This window comes from Episyrphus balteatus, chromosome 2 (assembly GCF_945859705.1).
Source record: "Episyrphus balteatus chromosome 2, idEpiBalt1.1, whole genome shotgun sequence".
NCBI classification, from domain to species: domain Eukaryota; kingdom Metazoa; phylum Arthropoda; class Insecta; order Diptera; family Syrphidae; genus Episyrphus; species Episyrphus balteatus.
Genome location: NC_079135.1, coordinates 14,971,465 through 14,997,965, shown reverse-complemented (window position 1 = coordinate 14,997,965; position 26,501 = coordinate 14,971,465). Strand labels below are relative to the sequence as shown.

Sequence of the window (26,501 nt, the reverse complement as noted above, 5' to 3'; positions counted from 1 at the left end):
ATATTTTCTGATTTCATACTTTTAGACCGTGATTTTAAAGTAGTCACATAGCCTATAACCAGAGGACGAGCAAGACCTTTTCAATGATACGACATTTGTCGAAATGCGATAAGTAGTTTAAAAGTTATGATGTCACAGATGAACATAACCCTCCTTTTGGAATTGCCGTAGTAAGGTAAATTTTTATTTTTGATTTTATGATCATTAAATTAGACGGAATTTATTTCATAACAAAAACTTTTGAATCGGATAAAAAAAATCGCGGTTCTTAAAAGTTAGAAAGATACTTAACTTTTCTTTTGATAGCTAGTTCAACTTTTTCAATTAATGCAAAAAAAATGAAAATCCATAAATGAAACACCAAACCTGCCTCAATAAGAAACATTTCTCCATAATTTTTATTGAAATAATAATAATAAATTAACGATCTTTTCTACTCTATAAGATCACGCACTCAAAACAACTTTTCTTCAAGTCGAAATCTTCATAATTTTCCATCTTTTCTCCCATACCACACACAAATGCAACATCCATAAAGTTGAGGATGGATCACCTCTTCTCGAGGAATGCCCCAATAAAAATAAAACAACAACAACCAAAAAAACAAAAACATGATCAACCGGCTTTATTCTGCGGGCGACACGGCGACCTCTATCGCCCGCCGCCGCCGCCGCCGCAGCAGCGGCCACAACATCCGTGGGTTGCGCGCCGCTATCGCTATGTTGGTGGCAGAGCGTATAAAAAAAAGAGTAGTGACTCCCAAAACCTGACGCTGCCGCCGAGTTCTGTTTTGCTGATTATTATTTTTTGTGGTGGACTACTTCTGCGTCTTGTTTTTCGGCGGGGCTAAGCATGTTATTTGAGTTTCGCTTTGGTGCGGTTTGGGATTTAAATTTGGTTGGGTGCTGCTACATCAGCAACTTTTTTTCCCAGCCAATTTGTATTGTGACTTGGGAAATAGCTTTCCACGCCATCTACCACTTGTAGCGACAACCCGAAAATGATATAGATTTTTTTTTCGATTTGCAGTTCAATGTAGTTTCCATAAGAAAAAAACAAAAAAGACCTCGAAAGACATTTATTTTACGAATTAATTTTATATGAACGAGTATCAATTTTATGATTGTAAAATGATAATAATATGTGTTTATATCTAAATCAGGTTTAAAATATATCAAAAAGAATAATAATTCCTATTTAATTTGTCTCCAAAAAGAGAAGCAAATCGCAGGAAAACAACAACAAATACTACAAAAAATATAGAAACTATTTTGGTTTAATTTTCTTTGAAGATTGTTGAAAATAAAAAAAAATGCTTACCTACTATTATTTGTGAAAAAGTGAAACAAATAAAAGAATAATTTAATAATTTTTATATTTTTTATAGTATTTTTTGTTGTTTTCAGGCGATTCGCTTGCACTTTTTAAATACAAATTACACAGGTATTATTATACTTTTTGATATATTTTAAACCTGATTTAGATATAAACACATATTATTATCATTTTGCAATCATAAAATTGATACTCGTACATATAAAATTAATTCGTAAAATAAATGTTTTTCGAGGTCTTTTTTATTTTTTTCTTATGGAAATTACATTGAGCGGCAAATCCGAAAATAATCTATATAACTTTCGGGGTTCCGTCGCTATCCACTAGGTGCCGTGATGCCAAGTGTCAATATTTGAGCATATTTTTTTCTCTTATTGGCATTTCTCTACCACGTCGTCAATTAGCAAAATAAAGAAGAAAATATTGAAAAAGAAACAATAATGTTAATAGTTTCAATTGTTTTCACTCAGGCTCAATATTAGTGAGTGAGTGATCCTGATCCTCACCTCAAATCAAAATCATAATAATTGTCATCATAGGGTATATTATGAAATGTTGTTCTTTTCTCTCATCACAACTCAAACTTACCTTTGACAGCTTCGTAATATCCTAAATCCAGTGTGATGAGTTATTTATGTCAGGTAATCCCAAAGAGAGAGAAAAAGAGAGATGCACTCAACAAAAATAGTTGTTGTCTTTCACTCGAAAAAATAGATCACCGCCGCAAAAACCTTTACCACGATAGAAAAAGATACAAAACCGATCTTAAACCAAGACAAAAATCTGTTTTTTTTTTTGTCTAAATCAAATTCTTTGGTGGAAAAACAAGAAGACAAAACAACACAATAACAACTAATTAAAGAAGAAAAATTCAATTCAAATTGGAAGAAAAAAATGTTTCACCAGAAAGAAATTCACCACACCAATGATCTTGCACGGGATCGAGTTTGCTACTCAACTCTTTTCCGCACTCTGTGTAATTATCTTTTCTAAAATTTGTAAGATTTCCCGTTTTAATTATTCTAATTCAACATCCACAAATCAAAATTGGAATGCCAAGTTTTCTTTTTATTTTTTACATCAATTTTCCAATTCACGTTTCAAGGGAATACCACAGAGTTGAACACACCAAAGCAAAGCAGAGAGAAAAGCCACGAAAAAATTTCACCCAAGTCGAGAGAAATTGTGTGTTGGAACGTAAAACTGGTTTTTTTGGTTGTAGAGAATAAAAAATGTGTTCACTCTTTTTTTTTTTTGATTTTTTCCTTTTGTTTTTTTTTTTTTTTATGGTTGAAAAAAATATATATGTATTATAGAGTTTGATGCGCGCGTTATAGTTTAATACCAAATGCACATTTGCACGGTTTGGAAAACAACTCAAAACTGAAACGTTAGCAAAAGTTGAAAAGAGATTCAAGTCTAGAAGCTAGACTAGACGAACGAAACACTCCAACTTGGATTAGGGTAATTTTCGTTGTTGTTATTTACATACATTGGCCACATGTACGGTTTGATTACGCATGTATAGATGAGTGAAAATTATACAAACACAAGTGTCTATTGGAATGGGACTGGAATGAAGCAACAGTTATGTGTGTTGGAATGTTTTGAAAAAGTTGAGTGTAAATTTTTGTAGTTGTGCGGTTTGGTGGAGCAAGAAGAATAACCGGTTAACAATCACGAATACACACGTAGTGAAAGAAATTGAAGAATGGATTTAAAGATGAGAAATGGTGGTGGTGGATGATCGGCTTTTTCCAGTCGTTTCATTTTTGAGTTGTTTCTGTGTTGATGTTTATTTAAATATTTGATGTTGATGGAGCATTGGGGTTGGAAATGGAATTCCAAACTGTGATTGTTGAATGTTGAGTTTAAAACACGGAACTGCCAGGCAAGTGATGAAATATTTATTGATGATAAGAAATATTTTAAAGGTAAACAAACACAGGTTTTAGATAGTGATGGGAACTATCTAATAAAAACTATCAAACTATCGATAGTTGTAAAATATTCATTCATTCGATAGTTTTAAATCATTCATTAATATTTTCATTCGAATAGTTTTTTCATTCGCTAGTTTTTTATTCGATAGTTTTTTCATTCGAATAGTTTTCTTAAACGATAGTTTTTCATTCAAATAGTTTTTTTATACGATAGTTTTTTTTCATTCAAATAGTTTTTTATACCATAGTTTTTTCATTCGAATAGTTTTCTTGATAGTTTTATTAATCGATAGTTTTTTCATTCAAATAGTTTTTTTTAATACGATAGTTTTCTCATTTGAATAGTTTTCTTGATAGTTTTCTATATCGATAATTTTTTCATTCAAATAATTTTTTTAAACGATAGTTTTTTCATTCGAATAGTTTTCTTGATAGTTTTCCTAATCGATGGTTTTTTCATTCAAATTTTTTTCATTTTTAAACGATAGTTTTCTCATTTCAATAGTTTTCTTAAAAGATAGTTTTTTTTTTGTACGATAGTTTTCTTATTCGAATAGTTTTCTTTAACGATAGTTTTTTCATTCGAATAGTTTTTTTTAACGATAGTTTTTTCATTCGAATAGTTTTTTTGTTCGATAGTTTATTCGATAGTTTTTATTCGATAGTTTTATCCGATAGTTTTAATCCGAATGAATAAATGAATGAATGAATGAACTATCATTCATCATTTACTAACTATCGATAGTTCAAATCATTCTATAGTTCCCATCACTAGTTTTAGATGCAACAGATTAAAAATACAGTTGAAAACGAAGATGTGTTTTTTTTTAGCTGCGCACAACTTGGCTAAAAATCTTGAATAAATTAAGACTCGATAAAAATTTAGAGAAAATTTAAGACTAGTAAGCAGAAGGCGCTAAATTTTAGTTGACATTTTTCTCTTCAAAACATCAGTTAAATTTCGACAAATGAAATTTTGGGAGAGTAAAGCTTTGTTCTTTGTTTTTAACTGAGACTGCTAAATTTTACTAGAACACTTTAAATGGTTCTGACCTTCAAAAAAAGTATTACATTTAATTTCTTGTATAACAAAGAGTTTGTAGAGAAAAAAAAATCTAAAATCCGCCAGAGCCGTTGAAAAACAATTATTTTTTTATATAAAAATTTAAAATAAAATTAAGTTATTCCATTTAAAAAGAAATATTAATCAACATACCTACATACATATAAAACAAAGTTTCAATAAAATTCATTGGTCAGTTTTCAAAAAATCTAATTTTTCCAAAAAAAATTTTAACTTTTTGATTGGTAAAAAAAAAGATATTTTGAAAATTTTTCTTTATTTGGGTAAGGTTCTTATCAATTTAGGTCTGATAAAAAAATTAATACGAGTAGGAGCAGTAAATTTTATAAGAAAAAAATTAAGTGTGGAATTTTTGCTTTTAAAAGGTTGCAGTTGGGCCAAAATACTATTTAGTGCCTAAAAAATATCCCTTTTTTAATTTCATTTTACTTGAAGAAAAAGTACAAATTAGTAGAAAAACTATATTGAGTTATAAAATTAACATGCTACCACCAAGTGTTTATGGCTTGAGTTACAGTACTGTTTCACGGATGCCAATCCGATCATCAGACTCCTTTATTCTAGTCTAGTAATTTTTCGTTTAATTTGAAAAACTTTTTCCGTCACACTTGAGTATTGAACCTAGACCAAGTACAATACGCACTGCGCCACCTCACCACATGATTTAGCTGCACCCAATTGTAGTTTTTTCAGTTCATCACTTTAAATGAATAGACTTAGCATTTTTACTAGCTCCTTCAAGTATGATTATTGTTATTCGGCTCTTTCAGGTTTTTCTCCATAATCAACAATTCGTTGCATATACGAAAGTAGGAAAGTGATTAGAAAGATTTATAGACCAGTGCCGATGCCTTCAAAAACATTAAAAAGTAAAAAAAAATCATAGTAGGATGAAACCCATTGAAAAAGGAGGTGAATATGATAAAAATGAAAGGAAAAATAAATTACGGGCGAACCAAGTTCGGGAAGTGGGTGGGTTGAGTGGTATATCTCGATTTCCGGCAAAACTACAAATCCTATAGAAAAAAGTTGTATCGCAAAGTTGAATTTTTTCACATAACCTCAAAATTTATGTGAAAAATTCAAAAAACCGAGTTTTTGGTTTTTTATTTTTATCTTTTTCAAAAACAAAAATTTTTCTACGAAATTTGGTGAAAACTTACCTTATTATGTCCCAAATACACTGTAATTTATTTGATTTAGAATATTAATTTGTTCACCTTATTTTGACTTAATACCAAAAAAACACCCTAATTTTCAATCGAAAATTCACGTGTCAAAATATCAGCTTTTTTCAAAAAGTCGGTGGGCATTACGTCCGTTAAAATGTCTATTTTCTGATGGTGTAAAAAAAATTTACATTAGTATACTATAGAACATGTTCTAGTAAAATTCAAAAAATGAAAAAAGGTTGAATTCGAAAAAATTTTTGTATCATTGTTTACAATTTTGGCCTATTTATTTAAATTTACACGTAAATTACTCAAAAAACATAAGATTTATCAATGCCAAAATTGTAAACAAAGACAAAAATTTTTTTTCGAATTCAAGCTTGTTTCATTAATGAAATTAATTTGTCTGTGATTTAACTTCATAGGAGACTTACGTTGTTCCTATAGTTTCAAATAAGAATATCAGAGAGCTTAATTATATGATTTTACAAATAAAACTGAAATTTGCAGTAAAGTAACGCAGTTGTTTGGTTTTGATCACTTTCTGTTTAAACTGTCATAAATATAGAAATATCGGTGCAAATGTTATTTTATAATAAATTAAAGTATAATCATTCTATGCCAACTAAAATATATGAAAATACATATATTGATAAAAAAGTCCATATTTTTTTTCAAAATTAACTGTGCAAAGTGACAACTTTTTATTCACTAAATAGTATTTTGGTCCAGGTATCATTCATAACTGTAAGTATTGAACTTGTTTTAATTTTTTTTATAATTTTTAATAATTTTTCTGCCCTTCCTCCTAAACGGGGAAAACACAATATCCAATTCGTTTTTCTTTTTAATGACTGTGGCCCTGTGAGGAGGTGGATGACATGTAACGAAAATCACACTTTTCCAACATCTCCCAACATTCCAATCTCGGTTTTTAATCAAGCTTTGAAACAAAAATTTGACACAAAACTTCATTCAAATCACTTCATAAGTTTGAATTTGAACAATAGGAACCGTTACTTTACCACCGTACCTCGACGTAACGCAACGCAACTTTAAACTATTCGCCCGATTATATGCATAAAAAAAGATTAACCTCACAAAGTCACAACACTTTTTTCTATGGTAGTAGTTAGGAGCAACAGTGAAGCGTAGAGTGTAGATAGCTTGTACAAAGATATAAAAATAGCTTATTCGGCTGAAAATCGGTAACTAAGCGAACAAAAATTGAGGTTTATTGGAAAATGTACAAAATGAAATTTTTCAAGGAATTTCAAACTAGGTTCCCAAATAATTAAACCATAAACTTTGATTTATAATGGTTTTGGTCATGTTTTAACGGATGTTTTAACTACCTAGTTACTGATTGCAAATTTGCTAAGAAAATTGATAACAAATTACATACTTTAATTGGTTGTAAACTAGGTATTATTATACGACAATGATTCGGAAAGTTACATTTGTACATAGTTATGTTACTATACCAAGCGTAAGGAAAATTTAAATTAAATATCGAGCGTGATGTTGCGAAATTAAGGAATGGGAAATTAAATTTTAAAAATAAATTGAAGGTCTATTCAAAATACATTATTCTCCCTGGGCAACATTTGGGTGAAGATGAAAATTTGTATTAATCTTAGTTCGTTATTAAACAAAAGTCTTGCATGATAACATTAGGGTGATAGATTCAAAAAAGGAGGTCTCGCAATTCTGTGTGTCTGTATGTACTACCTCGAGCTACCTATTTATTGCAAATAAAAAAAGCATTAAAAAAATGTTATTGCAAATGAAAATATTTTCATTAAAAAAAAATTGTTTTGCGAATAAAAATATTCTGTGGCATTAAAAAAAAATGTTCAGTAGCATGAATTAAAAATTTTCTGCATTCAAAAACAAAATTCAATGCAAAATGGGTGCATTAAATATTTTTTTTTGTAAAAGTTCTTACAATTTTGACTATTTGGCCTTACATTGCTTTCAATACTATAGATGAAATTCGAGGAATATTAAAAAAAATTAATGAACACATTTTGCATTAATTTTTTTTATCAATGTAAAAAATTTTGTATTTGCAATAACAATTTTTTGTAGAAACAAATATATATTTTTATTTGCAATAGAATTTTTACTTGCAATATTAGTACTATACTACAAGTTATGCATTCGTACAAAAAAAAAGTTGAAATAACAATTTCCATGACATTACGATGATAGAGAATGCCAAAAAAGTGGGTCCCGAAAGTCCGTCTATCTGTGTGCTACACCCTAAACAGATGGACCGATTGATGTCAAACTTGATATGTAGCGTTATTTGGCTACTCACTCTCCAAAGGGGGTTTTGGAATTAATTTTCTTTGACCAAAAATAACGGTACTTGTCATATACCGATTTGAGTAAAGTTAAAATTTCTCAAAAAAAAAAAATATCCAACGATTTTGTTTAAATAATTCAAATGTAAGTTTTAAGACAAGGTCTAGGTATCATTTAATGAGAAAAACTTTTTTGAAAATCATTATTAACGGTACCTGCCGCTGCCATAGAACGGTTTTTTTTAATCCGATTTTCTCCGAAACTAATTATTTGATTTCGACGAAACTTTTTGTAAAAAAGCATTTATATAATTTTATTAAGTATAAGCAAAAAACAAATTTTTTTAATATCTGCATTTCGCGTTTTGTATACTGAAGCGCTAAACCTTCTAACTGTATCATTAAAACTTTTCAAAATGAAAAAAAGAAACTTTAGTAAGTATTGAAAAACTTTTCATTTTTAAAAATCAAGTTTCTAGAAAGGGTAATTTTTTGAAATTTTGTTTTAAGGTGTTCATTAACGTTTTCTAAAAAAACGGTGTAGGCACCAACTTTTTTTTTTGAAAAAACTTACAAAATATTTTTAGATATGGAATTAAAGAAACTACTCGAACGTGTTGAAAATTTGTTTCCCAAAAATTTTTCTTATAGGTATCTAAGAAGTCAAATGGCGTTAGGTGGCAGTGTCGGATTGGAACTGTATTAAAAAGAATTTAAGTAATCCTTAAATTCTTTTAAAGTACAGCTCCATTTTTCCTATTAAAATAGTTCACAAAATAAAACCAACAAAATATTTATAATAATTTAAAAACTATGTTATCACAGTACTTTATTTACAATTTAATTGCAAACTTTCAGTTTCACATTCAGCACATGAATCTTTCACTGAAGTAAGGTTTATTTCAGCGACCACATTTCGAATGTCCTTTATATTAATTCCTTAAACTAGATTAAAGACTATAACACGACTTAGATGGCTACAATGCCAATGGTGGATTCACCATTAAAGAAATCAGCTGCTGCAGTGTGTGTCAGAGCTAAAAAAATAAAAATAAACCAAATAAGTTCAACTGGACAAGTTATAACAGAATATAATTTATAACAAACCTGGATTGGATTGACCGATGTAGGTGCGTGGTGGCAATGAAGCTGCTAGCAATGAAGTCAAAGGACCATAGTCTGGAGTCAACAATGGAACTCCGACTTGATATCCATAGAATTCAATAAGATTTGGGTTAAGGGTTTGCACTGGTGATGCTTCGACAGCAACTGAAGCGGCAGCTCCTTCAGCCACTGGACTCATGCAAACAGCACAGACAAGGATGACAGCGAAAATTTTGAACATTTTTGATGATTTGTTTGTTTACGTTTTTTTTTTATTCAAAAACTGATGACTACACAAGTGCACTAGGTCAACTATACTCAAAGTACTCAATGCCATTTCATTTATATAGGAAGCATATTGTTAATAACAAATTTACGTGACATGCAGCTCAGCTGAACAAAAAATATTCTAATCGATAAGGAATATTTTGAAGAACATCTGTTCTCTTGGGCTGAATGTTTTATCATTTAGACTTTATTTCTCTTTATTTTGGTTAAATAGTTTTTATGTAACGCAAATGAATGAATATCAAACTGCCATGATGAAAAAAAGTATCTATTAAACACTTTGTAATCAATGTGTTTTTTATGTTGTAAGTGGATGGAGTTCAAGTGGTTTTGTTTGTTTTGCGAAGATAAGCATAATGAAGTTCATTAATGTAGCAATAACTTGCATCGTTTTAAATAGCTTATTTATTAAAATTAAGGTATGCAAATGGTTGAATAAAGTGAAAGTTTCAATAAAAACTCTTTAATCAGCTTAAGGTTCTGCTGATAAATTATTGCATTTCCTAACATCGATATTTCAAAAACGAGGAAAAAATAGAATTATTTCGGATTCGAGTTCAGTACACCAAAAACCTATATAGTTTAGTTTATTCATACACAATCTTGTTTCACAGAGAATTCTCTCTTTGTACTTTGGTAGTGAGAAAAGCTACTGCTGCAACACTAACATTGAAATGATTTGTGGCAAAAGGTGTACCTTGTCAATAAGTCCAAAGGAATTATTACACGACGTGATCAAAATACTTAAAAAAATGTGTTTAACTGTAAACGACTGGGTCACAAGAACTTGCTCTCAGAATTCAAGTTGCTTAAAATTTTTAAACATTTTATATTTAAATATGGGAAAAAATAGAACACCAATTTCCACAATATAATTGTTAATCAACACTCAAAACCAAATAAAATCAATGCCCCTCCCCGTTTTCTCTAAAAAAAAATTGTTTAACATTAGAACTTGTTTAAAAACTAATACTTGATTTTTTAATCAAAATCGTGGGATCCGTATACCACATAGTATAACGGTAACGTTATTTTTGGTGCAAAACAAAAATTTTTTAATAAAATAAAATATGCAAATAAATAAAATGCACGACTGGGGTAGCGCGTACTTGCTCTTATGGTAAAAGATACTCTAATGTTAAATCTTTTTATGGAACAAAATTAGGGAAAATTTGAATTTCGTTTGTAGTGCAATAAATAAATTCTGTTTTTATAATTAACTTAACACCGTTTTAAATGATTTTTTATACAAAACCAAGTAGGTATGCCATTTGATTTGTTGTATAAAAGAGAATTTTTAGAAAAAAATTTCGAAAATTTTTTATGTAGGTACATACACTCCTTTTCATCAGAATAGGTACACAACTTTTCAAATGTTCAGTATTCGTTTATTCCTTATAGTGTAGGAAAAATAATAATTTTTTGATGTCAAGTCATTGTTTAAGATGTTAGCAGAATCAGCAAAAAAAATAATTCAAAACGTGTGGTTATTTTTCTTGTTTCTATATGGCAAAGCATTTCACATCGAAAAACTGAGTTATTTTTTTGTTTCATCAGAATAGGTACACATAGAGAATGATGTGAAAGTGGTCTATGAAATGAATTTAAACCAAGTTCTTCTTAAAAATGTATTTTACTTATTTTATTTTTTGTATAGTGGCGTTTTTATTCATACAAAAATAACAAAACTGTCCAGGAATTGCATTGTTAAATTTCTTTATGCAATCTATCTGAATCTCTTCCCTAAATTGTTAAATGGTGGGTTAGGAAATATTTTTGTCTTAAAATCGACTATCACAAATTTTATCAGTACGGGCTAGCCATTTCCAAACATTTTCAACAAGGTTCAGGGTTGTTTTCTATGGCAGATACTGCAGTACTTCCTTAATTTTCACTTCCTCCCAATATTTTACAGAGCATTTTTTGTGGTAGGAGGCGTGGTCCTGTTGAAAAATTCAGTATACTGGTTCACAAATACTAGACAATTAAGTAAAAGTTTCTTGAATATGCATTTACAAATAATTATGACCATTTTCTTTACGTTTGAAATTCATTATCAAGGGGCACGGTAGTGCCCAGCCAAGTTCTCTAGCAACTTTGGCACTACACCCTTATTTACAGCAAACAACTCAGGCCATTTTCGACCCCCCTCTAACTTCCAGACCAAAGATGCCAGAAATTTCAAACTCGCTACATTTGTTGAGCTCGCCGAACCCAAATTCCTCACAAAATTTCAGCTTCTTAAGATGAGTAGTTTCTGAGATAAAGGACTTCAAAAATCGCGAAAACCGTAACTGACTCACTGACTCACTGACTCACTGACAGATCATCAAAATTATGGAGACCTTCCCGCTATCGTAGAAACTTGAAATTTTACATGGTGATAGAAATTGTGGTGTATACAAAGGAAAAAATCGAAAATTTGAGATTTTCAATTCAGGGGGCGTGGTAACCGCCCATTTTCGCCGAATTTTCATCAATTATTATAGAGCACTTCTGATTATCGTAGAATCTTGAAATTTGGTAGAATGGTAGAGCTGGTAGTCTATACAAAGGAAAAAATTTAAAATTTGAGAATTTTAGCCAGGGGGCGTGGCAACCGCCCATTTTCACTGAATTTTCATCAAATATTATAGAGCACTTCTGATTATCGTAGAATCTTGAAATTTGGTAGAATGGTAGAGCTGGTAGCTTATACAAAGGAAAAAATTTAGAATTTGAAAATTTTAGCCAGGGGGCGTGGCAACCGCCCATTTCTCTGAATTTTCATCAAATATTATAGAGCACTTCTGATTATCGTAGAATCTTGAAGTTTGGTAGAATGGTAGAGCTGGTAGCTTATACAAAGGAAAAAATTTAGAATTTGAAAATTTTAGCCAGGGGGCGTGGCAACCGCCCATTTCCGCTGAATTTTCATTAAATATTTTAGAGCCCTTCTGATTATCGGAGTATCTTGAAATTTGGTAGAATGGTAGAGATGGTAGTTTATACAAAGGAAAAAAATTAAAGTTTGAGAATTTCAGACAGGGACGTGGCAACCGCCCATTTTCACTGAATTTTCATCAAATATAGAGATTTTTAATTCTACAGCCATACCTTGCAAAAAGTAGTGAAATCACAACAAAAACATTACTGTTAAAAAAAGAGCCAAGTTCTCCTATGTTGAAATTATGCTGGCACAAAAAGTATTGAGATATAAAAGTGTACCAAGTTCTAAAGTTTGGGTTCAAATTCGTATCAATAAAATTTTTATTGTTTACTTGGCAAAATTTTTGAAATAACTTTAAAAATCGATATTTAAAACAAAAATTGTCAAGTAAACAATCAAAATTTTATTGATACGAATTTGAACCCAAACTTTAGAACTTGGTACACTTTTATATCTCAATACTTTTTGTGCCAGCATAATTTCAACATAGGAGAACTTGGCTCTTTTTTTAACAGTAATGTTTTTGTTGTGATTTGTATTATCGTAGTAGATTATTTTTTTCCATTCTTTAACACTTCTTTTTTAACAATGAAGTTGGTCTCAAAATAGTTTCTCCTTTCGCAAAACGTTAAACTGATAGTTTAACTCACCAAGGACATACAAATTAAATGTTCATTAACCCAAAAATAACAAGAAATACCACTCAACATTTCATGTGGTATAGGATTTCAAAAACCTTAAACGCATACAATTCTGTTCTTTGTTTAGTGATGGTGTCTTTTCAAACTTCAGCCATTTTAGAAGATTGGGACTAATGACCATTCTATTTACTGTCCTAAAATTACAAATAACAACTGTTTTTCACTTTTATTCTTGTCGTTAATCCACCAAAACTGGTAACACATGTAAAAATTTACTCGTCTTAGAGTGTTGTTTTGCATTTTTTTACCACCATTAATTTTTTTTACCCCCAGAATGTTTGTATCTGAAGTCTGGATAGAGCATATTAACAATTCGTAATTTTTTTTAACCATATCAGTACTGGTGGATCCTTCATTGTTTGTTTTATTTCTTAAGATGTTTTCGCCAAAATTTAGCGATTTTAATGCACCCATGTTTTTCAAAATGGTAGTGATTATCAAATTACACTTAGAAAAGTCTAGTTATTTGTTTTAATGGTAAATTTGTTCGAAATCTACAAAAACATTGAAGATAACAAGGGTGTACCTATTCTGATGAAGAAAAAATAAGAAATAATTAATTTACACATAAAAACGAAAATTCAAAATTGTTCACGAAAAAAAATTTTGAAATATTTTTTAAAAATCCAAAAATGTGTTCTTTGAAAATTTGAATAATACCTTTACTTAAAATTAAAAATTGTCGTTGAAATCGAGTTAATATTGTACGAGATATTAAGAAACCAAAAAAAAAACATTCTATGGCAGGTACCGTTAATAACGATAGAAAAAATTGTTTTTTATTTCAAAAGTTGGCTCTTATGTGTAATACTACACACAAAAATTTTAATTAAAATCGTTAGAGCCGTTTTTTTAAAAAATTAACTTTTCTATTTCCGTTATATGGCAGGTACCGTTAGTTTTGGTCATAAAAAAAATTTCAATTTCCTAGGAAATCACCAAAACTGGTAACTACCAAGTTTGAAGAAAATCACTTCACCCACAGAATTGCCGGACCAACTTTTTTGTAACCGAAAATCTTAACAATTTAATATACAATCATAGTTTGGTAATGTATTGTTGAATAGATTCTAAAACAACAACTCCATCCTAAAAATAATTTTTAAAAGAATTTGTACTGAACTTAATTTTCAGGTATCAAAAATTAGAAAATAAAAATTAAATAAAATGATGCAGAAATTTTCTTTGTAAAAATATTTCAAACGTCAATAATATCTTATTTTAATATTAATAATAATTTATTTTGAGAGTCATCATTTATTTTGAGATATGTCACAAAAAAAACTTGGTCAAAATCTCTTTCACGTTCTAAATGTGACCGGCCCTTTGGCATAACTGCTTTCTATGACGTGCGAAAACATCTCGTTGCGTTTTTTCAACTCGCTACTACATTCTTCAAAGTTAACGACTTCAGTTTTGTTTTTTTTTTTGGCTAAAAAAGTGGTTAATTAAAAGAATCTAGGAAATTTTTTAAACTTTACCTGTTAACTGTTTTCTGATATATTAGAAAAATTAACTATTTTCTTTAATTTTTGTTATATCATAAAAAAAATAAAAAGAATGGTTAGACATAAATTAGAAAACTTGATTAAATTAAACAAAAAAAATTGTTCCTCAAAGGAAAACCTCAACTTATTAAATGAGTTTTAGCTGGGAAAGATGTATTTAATTTCATTTCTTTTATCGAAATGCATTATTAGAAAAACGAAATTTCAAAATTGTTAGAATCGTTAAAAAAATAAAAATAAAGTTGGTATGTCAATAGGTAGAAAGCTACACTACACCAAAATTTCAAAAAGTTCAATATTCTGTTTAAAAAAAAAATTGATTAATTTAAATTATTTAATTTATCAAAAAAAAAAATTTATTTATTTTTTTTAATTAAAAAAATTAGTTTTTGAAAATTTTGATTTATATTAAAGTTATGTATATAGTTAAGATATTTTTTAACAAAAAAAGCTGTGTGTAATTACGTACGTGAAAGTTATACTTATCATTGATTTATGTAAACGTTAACAAAAAAAAAAAAAAACAATTGATAAACAAACTGAATTTATTCAATACTACGAAATAAAAAAAAACTAACCCATATTAAAGTTTAAAAATGGCCGCTAAATTATAATTTTTAGTTTTTGATAAGAATGCAAAATGCATTCATGTTTTTTACATAGCATATTTTTCTTTCAAAAAAACTCGCCCTTGAAAACAGCTTTTAAAGCCAATTTTTGATTACATTGTAAAAAGTGCATGCGCCTTGTAATCTCCAATCGTACAAATTTATAAATTATTTTTTGTGGTTCTAGGGTCCTTTATTTCTTGGACTATATTTTTCAATTCAGGTTTCCTTTTTAGTTTTTATGGATTCAAAATAATAACTTTGAATATTTGTCTACTCTTAGATGACTTCTTAAAGGTAATTCCTAAGTCTAAAAACGCAATCTTGTTGGAACGATTTCCATCACTAAAAATCTCAAAAATATTTTGTCCAAGTGAAGGGTTTTAACTGCCCTGACTTAGTTACTATTGTTTCTAGAAAAAAAATAAAATCAGCCCTTAAAACTAACACATTTTGATTTTGTTTACAACCATCATTTTATTCATTCTTTCAATTTTAATAAATTTCAAACCAACCCAACAAATATGATTACTCAGTTCATAAATGAATTGCAACCCATTTTTTTTTTAAGTAAAATGCTTATAGAAACACTCAGCCGGCTGCATTCTTGCAAGAACAAACAAAATTTAATTCTTTGATTGTGGCTTTTGCTTCCGCTTAATTTTGCATAAGCACAGATTCACGTTTTGGTTAAAACAAAACAAATGGCACAATGAACAACGAAAAAAATATAACAATTAACGAGTCAAAATAAATACAAAGAAAAAAAAAAACTGTGGCTTTTTTTTCAAACTAAAAGTAGGTTTTTATTATCATTAATATCACCAATTTTTAAGGATTTTTCGTTTTTTTTTTCCGGTAATTACACTCGCACTGGGTAATTAAAAGACAATACCTATAAATTAAATAATGTCCTCATTAGAAATCTTTTCGATTTGGGATTTGGGTTGAGTTTAATAACTACCTTGTCCGCATGGGCCAACAGCGCCAACTGGGAGAGCTCCTACAAATGGACCGGCCAATGGGTTGACATAACCTGGGGCAATAGCTCCGATTGGGGCAATTGGAGCAATTGAGGCATAAGGGTTAGCAACATATGGGCCGTATGGTCCAACAATTGGGCCAAGTGGGCCAACGACAGCTGGTCCAACTGGGCCAACCGATGAGATAAGTCCTTGGTTGGCGGCTGTGGTGGATGATGAGGCAGAAGATGAAGCAGCTGCACCTCCGGCGTTTTGTTGAGCCAAAATGTTGGACAAGTATGGATATCCACCAATAACTTGGCCTTGAGCCATGCTGGCGCACAAAGCGATCAAAGCGAAAGTCTATAGAAATATGAATTTCTTATTAAAAATAGGTCCATTTTTAGATATAGAAGAATATTTTCTTATATAATGTTCTTTTTTCGTGAGTTTTTTTTTTTTTTTTTTTTGATTTATTTTGTATTTGAAGTTAAACTTACGATGAACTTGTTCATGTTGGTTTTTAAGGTTGATATTGTCAAATCGAAGAAATGAAACTAATGATTTAGCAATGTGAGATCTTCTTTTTATACTATAATGTAGACTTTTCAAAACGTGATTATTACGAGAAATTTGTGTTGGCGGAAAGTATGAAAATTATTTTAATTTATCTTAATACAAAGCCCAAGAAGACTTTATCGTTTTTTTTTTCATTATTTTTATTTTTAGTATCTATTTGAAAAAGCGTTCGTTGGTTAGTATATTCACCATGAAGAGGTGAGAATGCTTTCTAGTAGTGCAAGATAGATGACCAAGTAGATGGTTGCTCATTGAATTTTGGAAGTTCATTCATCATCTTATATAATCGTTATTAAATGTTTACTTTATTTAACTAGCGATAAATTGAGAATTATGCTATTCATTTAGATAAAATATTTGCATCCTTGATTTAAAAAAATTAAGATATTAGTTCAGTTGAATTTATCCATGAGTTTCAATGATTTGTATTGAAGAAGATATTCATTTTCTATAACGGATTCCAAAGTCTTCCAAAATCCCTCTTTAGCTTGTTTTTTTTTAAACGGCGTTTAAAGTGGGAAAGTTGGGAGAGATGCGATGGCTGAATAATTTAAGGTACTTTTTAGTGTTGGATCGAATGAAACCAAAAATATTCCGATATGACCACTACTAAAAAAAATTTATAATCCTTTTTATGTAATGATACAGGAAAAATTCAGTTCACAACAGAATTTCAAAATACCAAAAGTCATTTTTTATGATCGGCTATCGACAAAAGTCGTCTATCGATAGACAAACGACACTCGCAAAAGGGCCACATTTTTTTTAGTACAGCAAATAGATTAATTTGTTACACCAATAGAATAAAATACGAGTATTTCACTTGAGAATTAAGTTTTAACAAGCAGTAGAAATATATGGAACCGAAAAAAAACATTAGAATGAAATGAAAATTGGTTAAAGTAATCCATTTAGCATAAATCAAAAATTTTCATTCTAATATCGAAGCAGTATATTTCCATTGCTCTGAAGCTATAAAACCTAATTTATCATTTCGCCTTCTTAATTTTAATGCAGTCTTTTAATTTATGTTTAAAAAATACTGAATAATATTCTGGCATGTAATTGGGGTATTTTTTAGGCCAGCTTAAAATCTGAAAATAAGACTGGTAAATTTATGCAAGCAGAGTAAAATAACATTGAGTTAAATATCTACTATACTGTAGGCAAACAGACAATGAGTTGGGAATAAGACAATAATAATAATAGTTGAAAATGCTGTAAAACGAGTACAACTATTATCTATCAAATCTTTAGGTGATAATTTGCGCGGCATGATTTTTTCTATTAAATTTAATCGATTTAATTTTACATCTTCAAATAAACATTTCATGAAAATAGAGCTCGTTATTTTCATTTATAAAAAAATAGAAACCAATTCACATTATGACACTACTTTTGACCATAAGCACAAAAAAATAATTAGGTGGAAGCACACTATAGTATAAATATTTAACTTAGGTTCAAATTCTTCTTTATTATGTATTTTAAACGTACTACTCTACTCTATTCTACCTATGAGAATTATAAAGCACTTATTTTTAGATCTGCGATAGAAATTTAATATTAAATAATGTTTAAGTTTGTATAGAAACAAAAATTACGCATACGCCACAGTGACCTCTAAATCTTTGAATTGTAACTTTTAATGGCTACTCTGATAATTTTTTTCAGGATATAACTTAATCCCGTATCAAAATCCAGAGTCAAGGGCTATAATATATGGCCTGTCTAATAGAAAAAAAAATAAACTGAAAGGTTATGAGTTAATATGTAATTTTAGTTTGGTGTTAAATTCAAATGAAATTCGTTTCCTTGATCACTTTATCTTCTAAATAAAAATGGAACACAGCTGCAGTTTGTCTCAACAAAATGGCTCAACTCCAAATGGTTAGGACTTTTTTCTTGGATGCATTATGACATTTCTGTAAAAAATTATTACAAATCAAATTAAAAACTATGTTGAATATTTGTATAGGTACAGTGAAAAATTCAACTGAAAAATTAGAGCTGCGTGGTCATTTTTCAGCTTTTAAATTCACTGTGTATTAAAAAATTGTAAACAGTAACTTTATTAGAGTGGGTATATTTGAAACCGATTAGAGTCAAAGGTTAAGGATTGTTAAAACCTGAAATATTACATTTTCTTAGATAAAGGTTCCAGGGGAAAAATATCACAAGTCCATTCCAACTCATTTCGAGAAAAATGCATTTTAAAATTAGGTCTCTATGCAACTTAGCACACAATTTATTTATTTTTTCAGCAAGGCTTAAATTTGTTTTATAAAAGTAAGAATGCCATCAAATAGTGATCAGTAAATACTACAAGACCTCATCATTAGTTTATTTTTGACAACAACGGACATATGCCGTTTTTCCCCTGTACCCTTCAGATATCTCGGCTTCTATTTTCTTGGTTGGTACTACCTACTATAAACGTAGACAATTGAATTTCCATAGTCTTTTATATAAAGAAAACTTTTTCAATTAAAATTAGTAAAAAAAATAAATAATATAATAAATAAATTTGGAACACTTTTTATCGAATTAAAAAAAAAAACCTCTGCAATTCTGCGGTACAACTTTTTTCTGTTTCGCTATAATTACAAAAGTTATACTAATCTTTTTTTTTTTATTAATTATTATTATTAGTTTTCCCAGAAAATAAAGTTAGCAATAGACATTTTAAATTTTTGTATAAAAAAACATTACGCATACGCCACAGTGAACTGTAAATCTTTCGATACGCAATACGTGAATAACTTTCCTAGGCTATTGTTTTTAGCTATTAGGCGTTATATTTAAAAGTGGTAAAAGTCGTTTATAACCTTTAAACACAAAACTTTTCAAACATTTTTCGTTTAAAATGATCCTATCTGAAGATTTGAAAAGAAAATTTTAAAATTATATTCTCTAATTCTCTATAAAGACGAAACATTTTTGAAAGTGATGTTCAACAAAATTCTTCTCGTTGAGAAATCGAATTTTGAAAATTCTCTTTTTGTCTTTGATCATCGTTATCCAAACAATCAGAAAATATTTTTCAAATGAATTCGAAAAACCAATTTCTAAAATCAAACGCTCGATTAAAAATATTTACAAAACTATTAATACTTAGTATCTGAATTCGGAATATATATCTCTCTAATTATTATTCTATCGACTTATCTGTCCCAGCTTCCCCATCAGAATGAGTAAGTTAAACTCAAATAGACAGAACTCATGTACCTAATATAAAAATGATTTCTAATTATACGAATGAAAAAAATCCTCAATAAGTCTACTAAATAAGTTTCAAACTAAATTTAAATGCTCACAGATAGTATTAACTAGGTTTACCAAAAAGCCATAATCAAAAGTTCATTGAATATGCTGAAATCCAAAATAAGCTTCACTTGATTGACTAGCTTTAAGTTAGCTAAAATTATGTCTGTTATTGCGTAATTCGAGTTCGAATGAAGTCGAAGTGATTACAGAGAATTGCAATTGCAATACAAATGATACTCAATTAGCAACTTGAACGTCGAAAAATTTTATTTTGGCTTGGTTAAAATAAAACATAGGAATAGTTAAAAAAATATTTTTCTATCCACCTATATTTGATTATTTTTTCTTTTAAGCATTTTCGGTGAAATCTAAATTCTATAAAAATGTTGATATCAATGTAAGGTCAATAATTCAACCCATTATGCGTAGTTATACTGTTTTTTTTTTTATTGTGAGAATAAGTAGCTTATATTTGCACAAATTCTGATGAATAATACTTTAACTTTGCACCTGCATTTTAATAAAGATAAATCTGCCAATCACTCTAAGAAAGTTTATACAACTTCGTAAACTGACACATTGTAATACAAAACATTCTACAAAATAAGTTTTTGTCTCTTCATATAAAAAGCAATTCTAAATTATAAAATAAATTATCTTATAGCACTTGTTTTGTATATTCCAGCTTAAGCAGAACATTTAGGCCTTTTTTCTCTTATAAAATAGTTGAAATTTTCGAATAAAACAAAAACAACAATTTTCACTGTTTTGAGGGAACATGTTTATTATCTTCTTTTAGATTCATTTAAGGTACTCAAATTCTTTTAGATTAATCCGTATCCGTAGGGATAGACTGTTGGGGATTGTCCTAATATTGGATTCAAAGCACCGAGAACGCTGGGTACTACAAAAAATACACTATGCATAAAAAACAATTTCTCTAAGTATCAACTCTTTCAAAACTCACCAAGTGATCCAACAGCGCCAAGTATTCCAAACCCTTGGGCGTATCCACCACCATAGTGTGCAGGATAAGCAATACCTCCATAATATGGATATCCAAAGGTGGGTTTAGGATCTGGATTTGGACTAGGACTTGGTGCAGCTGAACTCAAAGCAACTACAGCGCAGAAGGCAGCGAGAGCAAGGAATTTCATTTTGAAAAGTGATGATCAAGTCAACTAACTTACTAAAATATATTTTCAGCAGTTTTTATACAAAATATAAAACAATCGATTCCCGATTGTTACGTGATTTTCATTCAATATTGGTTATATTTAGTTGCGTCATTTAGGTTAATATTTTTAAATGATATTAGTTTGTTTGAATTCAATTTATTATTGTTTTGTTTGTATAATGTACAGGAGAGCTGTTAATTTGGTGTTTTAAAAATTTTTGTTATGATAACAATGTTTAGTTGAAATTGTTTAAAATTTAAACACAATGTTTAGAAAATTTGATATAATTTGTTGAACTTATACACTCAACGTCATAAAAATAGTCACACCTATTTATATTATATTTATTGTTATTTTTTTTTTATTTTTTCTTCAATTTTTTAAATAAGACGACATCTTTTGTATATCAAGGGGCACGGTAGTGCCCAGCCAAGTTCTCTAGCAACTTTGGCACTACACCCTTATTTACAGGAAACAACTCAGGCCATTTTCGACCCCCCTCTAACTTCCACACTAAAGATGCTAGAACAAAAAGTACTGAGATGTAAAAGTGTACCAAGTTCTAAAGTTTGGGTTCAAATTCGTATCAAAAAAATTTTGATTGTTTACTTGGCAATTTTTGAAATAACTTTAAAAATCGGTAATTAAAAGAAAAATTGTCAAGAGAACAATCAAAATTTTATTGATACGAATTTGAACCCAAACTTTAGAACTTGGTACACTTTTACATCTCAGTACTTTTTGTGCCAGCATAATTTCAACATAGGAGAACTTGGCTCCTTTTTTAACATTAATGTTTTTGTTGTGATTAACATTTACAGAAATATTTAACAGTTTTACAAGGCAGAAGATGCAGTAGGTATAGGAAAAAAAAGGAAAATATGTAAATATTTTTCACAATTTCGAAGCAGATTTCGAATCTCAGGTTCATTTTAAAGTAAAATTATAACTATGGGTTGAGTTATTCTTTGGAAGGCTGTCAAGTAGGCTTGTGTAGTTCGCGAACGAACTAGTTCAATGAACTAGTTCATCTTGGTGAACTAGTGAACTTAGTTCACTTACTTAGTTCAATTTAGTTCGCGAATAGCGAAAAAGATTTTTTTCAACAAACTAAACAGCGACCTAGAGCAGTCGTAATATGACATTACAAAATTTGGCCCTTGTCTTATATGCCGACAGCGTCCTTTTAACCCGACAGACGTTTAAAGAATAGGTGTTCAAAAACCAAAGTGCATATGAAATTGCATCCAATTCTTTGTGGAGCGATATCAGTTCTTCTGCTCTACCTCAAGATTTAAGGTATAACTACAACGGCCACTTTTTTCAAAAAGTCAAAATGTGAAATTTTCAAACTGATTTTGTGACAGTTTTTCCGATCACAAAATTAAAAATAATGATGCAGAAGGCTTATTTTTGCGTTTAAAAAAAAATTTTTGTACTTTTTTCCAAAAATAAATAGCGCTAGAAAGAACTGGTTTGTGCCAGTATCAGCGTTTCATCTTCAAGCACCACTAAGTCTTATTTCTGAGCAAGCACAAACAACTAGTAGCATTTTGGTCCTTGCATTACTATGATTTTGATTTAATGAAAGCAAAACGAACTTCTTCTAGACTATATGAACGAAATTAAAAATAAAAAATAAAATATGTACATATCTGTTTTTTTAGTTTGTATTTGTTTTATTATGTAGAATGCGTCAATTTTACATTAATTTACATGATAATAAACAAACTAATTTTGGTTTTTAATTCGAACAAAACCGGGGTGATTAAAATAAATTGAACTAAAATGAACTAGTTCTGAACTAGTTCAGTATCGTGATTTGAACTAAAGTGATCGATCACTCAAATGAACTAAAGTGCCCAACTCTACTGTCAAGACTTTTAAGTTGTTTAATTTTTTTTTTATTTTATTGATCTCAAAGAATTTATAAAAAAATTCAAAGTTCATATTAATTAAACACTTTATATCACCGAATTCACTCCTTTATGTTTTTGTCGTATTTTGCTTGATAAAAAACAAAGGTGCAAAATTTTAAACGATTGAGTAAAATGCTAAATCCATTTTAGTGAGTTACGAAGTTAAAAAGCAGTCTGTTTTTTTTTAACTAAGTTACTTACTTAAAATGCTTTAGCATTTTTATAAATTGTTGAAAATTTTGCGACAAAGCAGGGGTAGGGTAGAATTCTATTTCTTCCGGTTTTGGTGGAAGAGCCATTTTTTTGTTTGTTTTTTTTTTTTTTTTTTTTTTTTTTTTTGACAATTAAGACAAGAAAATTTCAGTTGCATAAACAAGTTAAGACCCGACGAGTAAAAATTGCAATTCCCAATTTTTGTTTTAATTTTTTTTTCTCGTTATTTCCAGTTATTAAAGATTTTTTTATAGATTTTGTTCTTTTAACAACTTCTTCCTTGGAATTTTGTCCTTTGGGATTTCCCTCTGGGACAATGGGATTTTGGTTATGGTCTTATGTGATATGGACCTAGGACGCAGGTACATTTGCACCGTTTTTAAGAATAAAAGAAAAGAAAATTCTTTTAACACTATTTATCAAGATATTTGGGATTTATGTCCCAATTGACACACTTCTTTAAATTGAGAAGTTCATAAATTTCAAATTAGATTTGGGTCTTATGTCTCACTGAAGTAGGACATACATTTTAAAAATAAACATTCGGTGTTGTGTTCCACGGTACAAATGAAACTCACCGTGTATAAACGATGAGACGATGAAAGAGTGAAAGTGAAATAATGCCGAAAAGGCGTTATGCTGAAATATGACCGAACGTCAAACTTTGAGGTTTATTTCATTTTCGTTAAATGAAATATGCATTTGTTCTTGAAAATTCAACGTGGCGTTAAAAAAAACTCTGATTAATAATTTAAGATGATGATATGCTTGTTAATTTGAATAAGTAGGTAAAGCATTCGTTGTTGTAGCACAAAATTTGAAAAATGTTTATTGTTTCGTTTTCAGATTACCGACTTAGCAATTTAAAAAGAAAAAAAAAAGAAGGACAATCTTTGAATTGCATTAAAAAACGTGATTATTTTGAACGGAATATATTACCTACACTGAAAATAATAAATTTCGTAAAATTACGAAAATTGTTTCATACACTACATTTTCGTTGGCCCAACGAAACTTTCGTTGGCTCAACGAAAATATGTAATTTTTCGTAATATGAAAACCTTCATCAATTAATGAAAACGTTTCATACACTTTTTCTCCCTTTTTAGTGCCAAAAAATCCAATTCAATGAAAAGATTCATCAATTAACGAAAAATTTCATACTCATTTTAAAGAACAAAAATACGAATTTTTTCCTTACTTTAACAAAGTTTTAATCAGAGATACCCAAAAGAGATGAGAAACTTCTGACGTCATACGCGGTTTGCCTACAAGCTGCTTTAGACATTTTTGGATAAGTATGCGTGAAAAAATATACATTTTTGGCGAAGTATGCGTGAAAAATTGACATTTTTGCTTAGGTGTGCGGAAAAACACCGTGGCTACACTATGTGTGTTTTTCACATTTATTCACGAATACAAAAGAGATTACAACAACACGAAATAAACAAATGGGTTTTGGGGGGTAAAACGTACGAAAGTTTCCCATCTCCTTTGGGTATCTCTGGTTTTAATCAAGTAACGAAAAAATTCATTAACTTATGAAATTCAACATTAACTAACGAAAATCTTCATAAGCTTATGAAAATTCTTCATATACTAATGAAATATTACATTGGCTTATGAAAAAATACATCAGTTACCGAAAAAAAACGTAGACTTGGGTGCATTTCTGTTTTATGGACTAGAAATTTAATCTTGCTGGATATAGTTCACATTAGGTTTTTGTTTAAAAATCTATGTAAGTTGAGCTGAATATAAAAAATATTGCGTTTTGACAAGGTGTCTCACGGATAAGTCAAGTGATGAGTCCAAGTGAGCTCTACCGGGTCAAAACGCCAATTTTTTGTTTGGGCTGTTAATAATTTAACAAGTCCAATAAATATATACCTACTATAATCTTAAAAAAAAAATTATTAATACAACGAAAAGTTTCGTTAGCTAACGAATATTTTTTCGTAATTTAATTAAAATGTTCATAAAATTTACGAAAAAAATCGTTAGCTAACGAAAGTTCTTTCATAAATTAATCAAAAAATACATTGACTAACGAAAAATATCATCGTGGTTAATTAAATTTTACGTTAATCGATGAAAAAATTTCGTAAAGTGATGTAAAAATTCATTAATTCTCGATCAAAAATTTTTATGAAAAATTTCATTAAAATACTAAAGTTTTCGTTGGTTGATGAAGTTCTTCATTAACGTATGAAAGCCATTTCGTTGAGCCAATTAAATTTTTCATCGGCTGAAAATTAATTAAATTTTCGTTGGCTCAACGAATTTTTTCGTTGTATTTACGTAAGGATTTGGTTCAGTGTATAAAAGTAAGATTCACTAGTTTCTTATAGTGCCATTTTTATTTCATATCCTTTTGATTAAGTCAACTTATATTCACTACCCAATCTGATCACAATGTGTCAAGTCTGAACAGTGATTATGATCCGGACTGTAAGATTAAATTAGGTATTACCTATATCTTTTTTTTTCAAAAATAATAACAACAAAAATTTAAAGCATTCTTGCTTTTTATTCAAAAATATCTTTCAATTTATATGTATCCTCCATAACCAAAGATATTTCCATATGGGTATGGACTCAATCCAGCATTACCGACTCCAAGAGTATTGCCGGCTGAATTTGAAGAAGATGATGTAGCTGAAGATGTAGCTGAAGCAGAAGTAGCAGCTTGATTAGTAGTACCAATAACTCCCGTTGCTGGTGCAATAACATTTTGTGGGCCTACTCCTACATAAGGTGAATTCAGGTATGGTGATCCTAGGTAAGGTGAACCACCATAATATGGTGAATTTACATAAGGCGATCCAATGTAGGGTGAACCATAATAAGAAGAACCATAATAAGGTGATCCTCCATAGTTCAAACTTCCATAAGGATAACCAAAAATAGGATTTGCTGTAGCCAAACAAACTGCAGCGGAAAATGCAACAAGAGCAACCTTTAAAAATTAAATTAAAAAAGACTGTTAATAAAATTGTTCGTTGTTAATTTGAAGAATTAATTACAAAACACTTACAATCAATTTCATGTTTAATTTGTGATTAACGATGAAGTCAACTAACATACTATTACTTAATTTCGCTACTTTTTATACAAAATATTAAAGCAATTCAATCTTAAATTGGCACGTGATGTTGTTCAAGTTGTTAAAAACATAAGGATTGCTTGTTTTTATATGATAAGAAAAGTGCGAATTTTATTGAATAAAGTTATTTATACAATTATAATCGCATTCCAAACAAGTGTAAGACAATTTCAATAATCTTCTAATAGCTTTGTGTGTACACAGTTACTGTCACAAAAATGGGTACAAATGATTCTTATAATTAAAATATAACACATGTTAGTTTAAAAGAAATTTGGAAAGTATTCTCAAAATTT

General features: G+C 29.4%; 4 protein-coding genes across 4 annotated transcripts in view; 1 reads left to right on the top strand and 3 right to left on the bottom strand.

Annotated features, from left to right (window-relative positions):
- LOC129911683 (lamprin 1.8-10-like) overlaps positions 1-26,501 on the top strand; it is a 144,590-nt gene that overhangs the window by 115,606 nt on the left and 2,483 nt on the right. The window lies entirely within an intron of this gene.
- On the bottom strand, positions 8,637-9,281 carry LOC129911684 (chorion protein S16). The gene is made up of 2 exons (XM_055989547.1): positions 8,951-9,281; positions 8,637-8,880 (listed from the first exon to the last, which is right to left on the bottom strand). The coding sequence occupies exons 1-2, from the start codon at positions 9,186-9,188 to the stop codon at positions 8,813-8,815; spliced, it is 306 nt and encodes a 101-aa protein (XP_055845522.1). The 5' UTR covers positions 9,189-9,281; the 3' UTR covers positions 8,637-8,812.
- LOC129911681 (uncharacterized) lies at positions 15,742-16,579 on the bottom strand. Its single transcript, XM_055989543.1, has 3 exons — positions 16,444-16,579; positions 15,946-16,306; positions 15,742-15,876 (listed from the first exon to the last, which is right to left on the bottom strand). Exons 1-3 carry the CDS (start codon positions 16,456-16,458, stop codon positions 15,863-15,865), a joined length of 390 nt encoding a protein of 129 aa, XP_055845518.1. The 5' UTR covers positions 16,459-16,579; the 3' UTR covers positions 15,742-15,862.
- LOC129911680 (sulfur globule protein CV3-like) lies at positions 25,610-26,258 on the bottom strand. The gene is made up of 2 exons (XM_055989542.1): positions 26,137-26,258; positions 25,610-26,058 (listed from the first exon to the last, which is right to left on the bottom strand). The coding sequence occupies exons 1-2, from the start codon at positions 26,182-26,184 to the stop codon at positions 25,651-25,653; spliced, it is 456 nt and encodes a 151-aa protein (XP_055845517.1). The 5' UTR covers positions 26,185-26,258; the 3' UTR covers positions 25,610-25,650.